The 3,853-nt window shown below is 47.5% G+C and overlaps 1 protein-coding gene across 1 annotated transcript; it reads right to left on the reverse strand.

The window, feature by feature from the left end:
• Positions 1–253: 253 nt before the first annotated feature.
• LOC103646558 (uncharacterized) lies at positions 254–3,302 on the reverse strand. Its single transcript, XM_008671277.4, has 2 exons — positions 2,865–3,302; positions 254–1,418 (listed from the first exon to the last, which is right to left on the reverse strand). The coding sequence occupies exons 1-2, from the start codon at positions 3,053–3,055 to the stop codon at positions 413–415; spliced, it is 1,197 nt and encodes a 398-aa protein (XP_008669499.1). The 5' UTR covers positions 3,056–3,302; the 3' UTR covers positions 254–412.
• Positions 3,303–3,853: the final 551 nt, after the last annotated feature.

Here is a 3,853-nt window from a genome sequence, read left to right on the forward strand (position 1 = left end):
TAAGCAACGTCATCGAGCATAGGGATGCAGTGGCAACTCTAACCGCCACTGAAAGGTGACGTCGGTTAAGAGTCAAGCAACGAATCGGGCAACAGCCTCCAAAAATAATTCGATCATAAAAGAAATGACAATTAAATAATTTTTCGAAAATATGGATGATGGAAATCTAAAAAAAAATCTAGAGTAGAATTAGATTCTGGATTCAATTAGAGAAATCTATATATTTTTCAGAAATCTAATCAGCTCCTATAGCTCTTTGATTGAAATTTCAGATTTTTTATAGTGAATTTGATTCAGAAAGCTTAGTTCAAATGAACACTACAACTACTAAAAAAATGCTATTATAATCCAATAGACGCAAACGGCATGACTTGTTTTTTGCTCGTACGAATCGCGCAAATCCCCAGCAACGCTACTGCTCCCTTCCGTCAGCGACGCCACGCCACGGCAGCGCCATCCCACTCCCAGCGGTGCTGGCCTGCCCCTGTCCTGGCTGCTGCAGCATCGCAGGAGGCAACGCTGCCTGAGAGCTCGAGCTGCCGTCAACGCGAGGCGCTATGTCTGTGTGCCGCAAACCCAGGTCCAGTTGCCACCCGCCGGCCGCCATCACCTCCTGCTGGTGCTGTTGTTGCTGCCGCATCATCCCGGCCGACGCCAGCGCCAGGTAGCCGGGAGCCACGTCGCACCGAAACGCGGTCGTCGTCATCTCCTCCTGCTGCCGCTGCTGGTTACGTTGCTGCATAAGCTGTGTTACCGCGGCCAGTGGCAGCGCCTCCGCCTGCCCGCAGGTTGCACCGTCGCCGCGTGACGCCGCTGCCATAATCTCTTGCTGCCTCTGCCGTTGCATGTGCTGCGCCATGATGGCCTGCATCAGAGCCTGCTCATTGGAAGCCCCCTGGCCGCGCGACGCCGCCGCGGCGAGCGCCTGCCAGGCGCCCGCGGTCATCATCGTCTCCTGCTGCTGCATCACCAAGGAAGGCGCCAGGGCCTGCCCGCGGGAGGCACCTTCGCCGCGTCCTGCAGCCACCAACGCCTGACAAGACGCAGCGGGCAGCGCCGCCTGCGGCTGCGCGAGTGCTAGGCGCGCGCGCGCGGCCTCCTGCTGCTGGTGCTGCACAATGGCCGCGCGCAGGAGCTCCAACTGCCGCCGCTCGTCTTCGACCATAGACATCTGCAGAATGAGCTGTTCCTCGGCGCGGTTGAAGCCTGCAGCGTGTTGCTGAGTCATGACATTGAAGGTCAGCACCTGCTTCTCGAAGTGCTCGAGAAAACCTTCCATCTGTGTAACCATGCCATCCTCCCAATTATGGGCGCTTGACTTCTCCGTTGTGGTGCATATGCTGCTGCTGATGCCACTGATGGGGTCAACTACGTCATCGTCTTCTTCATAGTCTGCGAATATGTGGTAGGGCAGCAGCCTGGTAATGATGCGAAGAACACTAGTAGTTTGTCAGTTTAGAGTGTCTGTTTTTTCACAAAAGGGAATATCATTAATATGCGAAGAACACTAGTAGTTGATCTTCATCATTGTCGTCTCAAGCACACAACAATGATGGAGATCTTTTCAAATAATGACCGGTCACAGTTCTTATAGTACATGATATATTCTCAAAGGCTTTTGAAATTAAATTTCAGAATCTGCATGTACGATCCTTACTGTTTTGTCTGGGCAGGTGTATCAGACTAATATATGTTAGTCCTTATCTCCTTGAAATCACAATTAATATAATTCGTGCTATACATCTAGGATGTTTTCCACCTAAGAAGAAGCAGAGAGTCTTAGTCCAATAAATAAAGAGATCAATCACACAGCACTGGTAATGCACTTAGCAGCTGGAATTCAGTAGTCACAAACTCACAACTGAAAAAGGATGCGCTGTCGGACTAGAACAACTTGACAACAGTAGTAATTTTACTTGAGTCAGATAAAACGTTGGATTCTGATAGGTAACATACAAGTTCTTATTATAATTGTACTTTTTCCGTCTATCGACATCACTCAAACATCGTCTGTCCCTACAGATCTGTCACTTAAGAACACGATATTCTGTCAGGAATCGTGAAAAAGAAATCCAAACAATCATACATCTGTCCCTACATATCGATCACTTAAGAATAGGATATTTTGTCAGGAATCATGAAAGAGAAATCCAAACAAGTCTTGGTCAGGGCGTCAGGGTCACTGTGTTTCATGTTTATCATACCGAGATTAATCCACCCAAATCCAACAGAATCATCACATTTGAAGTTTTTCATACAGAATGAGCATTTGAATCCATGTCCCCTGCTACAGAATGAGCATTTGAATCCATGTCCCCTACTACAGAAGTTTGGGGCTAACCAAAACAGCACATATAACTTAGTGTTTAGAGATAAACAATAATTATATTTAAATAAATATCTCAATACATATTTATATACGTATCAACACTTCAACTGGTTAGTACTGTTAAATCTCATATACGCGGGAGCCATAGGTTGCTATTCTCTGCATATTTATAACTCTTGTTTTTCGCCAGAATTAAACAGTGGTACACCAAGGGATCATCATATAAACTCTTTTTTCCAGAAAAATCGAACTCACCGCACCAAATATCCTAGAGAACAAATCGCAAGCAATGGAACCAAATCAATCCTCGAAATCAACGCGCGTTCACTGTTCCCGGCCTGACGACGAGCTAATCCCGGCCCTAAAGCTCCTAACGCGCTGAACAATTCAAGCACAAAAAAACCGTGTGTATGTGCTATGTAGCAAATGGGCATACGCTCTGAAGTCTGAACCGCCTGTGGTAAGTCGTAACGGCAACACCAGGAAGGTCAGCGACCAGGAGAGAGAGAGGGGAAGATCGAACGCGCGCACGCACCTGCTGATGGCGTCCTCAACGGAGGCGAAGGGCGTCCTGAAGTCCGGGTTTAGGGCCTTCCATACGTCTTCAAATGCCATCTGTTCCGCCGCGCGCGTCCGCGCCGCCACCGCGGTGACGATACGTCCGGATCCCTGCGCCGGCGGTATTCCGCCAGCGACGAGGAAGCCCTGCGGCTTCTGCTGCTGCATGGCGGGTCGGGCCGGTCGCCGTTGTTGCGGCTGCTGCCGTAGGGCTTGGTCTACCAATGGTCTGTGACTCTGGACAGCGGGGTCAGCGGTCGTCACTCGGTCACGTCACACACACACACACACTCTCTCTCTCTCTCTCTCTTCTCTTCTTATTTTCCTTTTCTTTTATTTTTAGCTTTTGATGGTATATGCTTATATTGCTTAGACGTGAAGTATATAAAATGTTTGGGTGTGACGTTGCAGATGCAGTGTTTGCGTGTGGACTGTTGTTGCCAGCGCTACTACTGTATTTGATTTGGATATTAATGTGTCCTACAACCTACATAATATAAATATAAATAATCATTAATTCTAAGAGGAAACTGCATAAGAAAGACACTATGATCACAAGTACTACTAATACTACACCGAAATAGTTGAAGGAGAAACCACTCGTCCTAGCGTGTTGAGAATCCAAATAGTTCAAGGATAAAACACCCGAAAAACCTGTGTACTGATATCATTAGTACTCTAGTGGTTTTGCGAGTTGTCAACGTAAAGCCGTTTAAAACCTATGGGCTACTTTAGGCCTTGTTCGTTTACATCGGATTGCACCCGGAATCGTTCCGGCTAATCAAAATTTATATAAATTAAAGAAGCAATCCGGCTCGGAATCGTTCCGGCCCACTAATCCGACACAAACGAACAAGGCCTTAACCTCCTTACGTTCTGCAGAAATCACGGTTTACCTTCTCGCTGCGAAATCAGCGAAATTTGCTGTTTTTTCGTTTTCGCTACTAAGTGGGAAACGGATTTCGC

This window comes from Zea mays, chromosome 2 (genome assembly GCF_902167145.1).
Source record: "Zea mays cultivar B73 chromosome 2, Zm-B73-REFERENCE-NAM-5.0, whole genome shotgun sequence".
Taxonomy (NCBI): Eukaryota; Viridiplantae; Streptophyta; class Magnoliopsida; order Poales; family Poaceae; genus Zea; species Zea mays.

Coding starts and splice junctions, on each gene's coding strand:
- LOC103646558 (XM_008671277.4), bottom strand. CDS start 3,055: ATGCAGCAGCAGAAGCCGCAGGGCTTCCTCGTCGCTGGCGGAATACCG. Junction 1,419..2,864: donor GTTGAGGACGCCATCAGCAG/GTGCGTGCGCGC, acceptor CATCATTACCAG/GCTGCTGCCCTACCACATAT.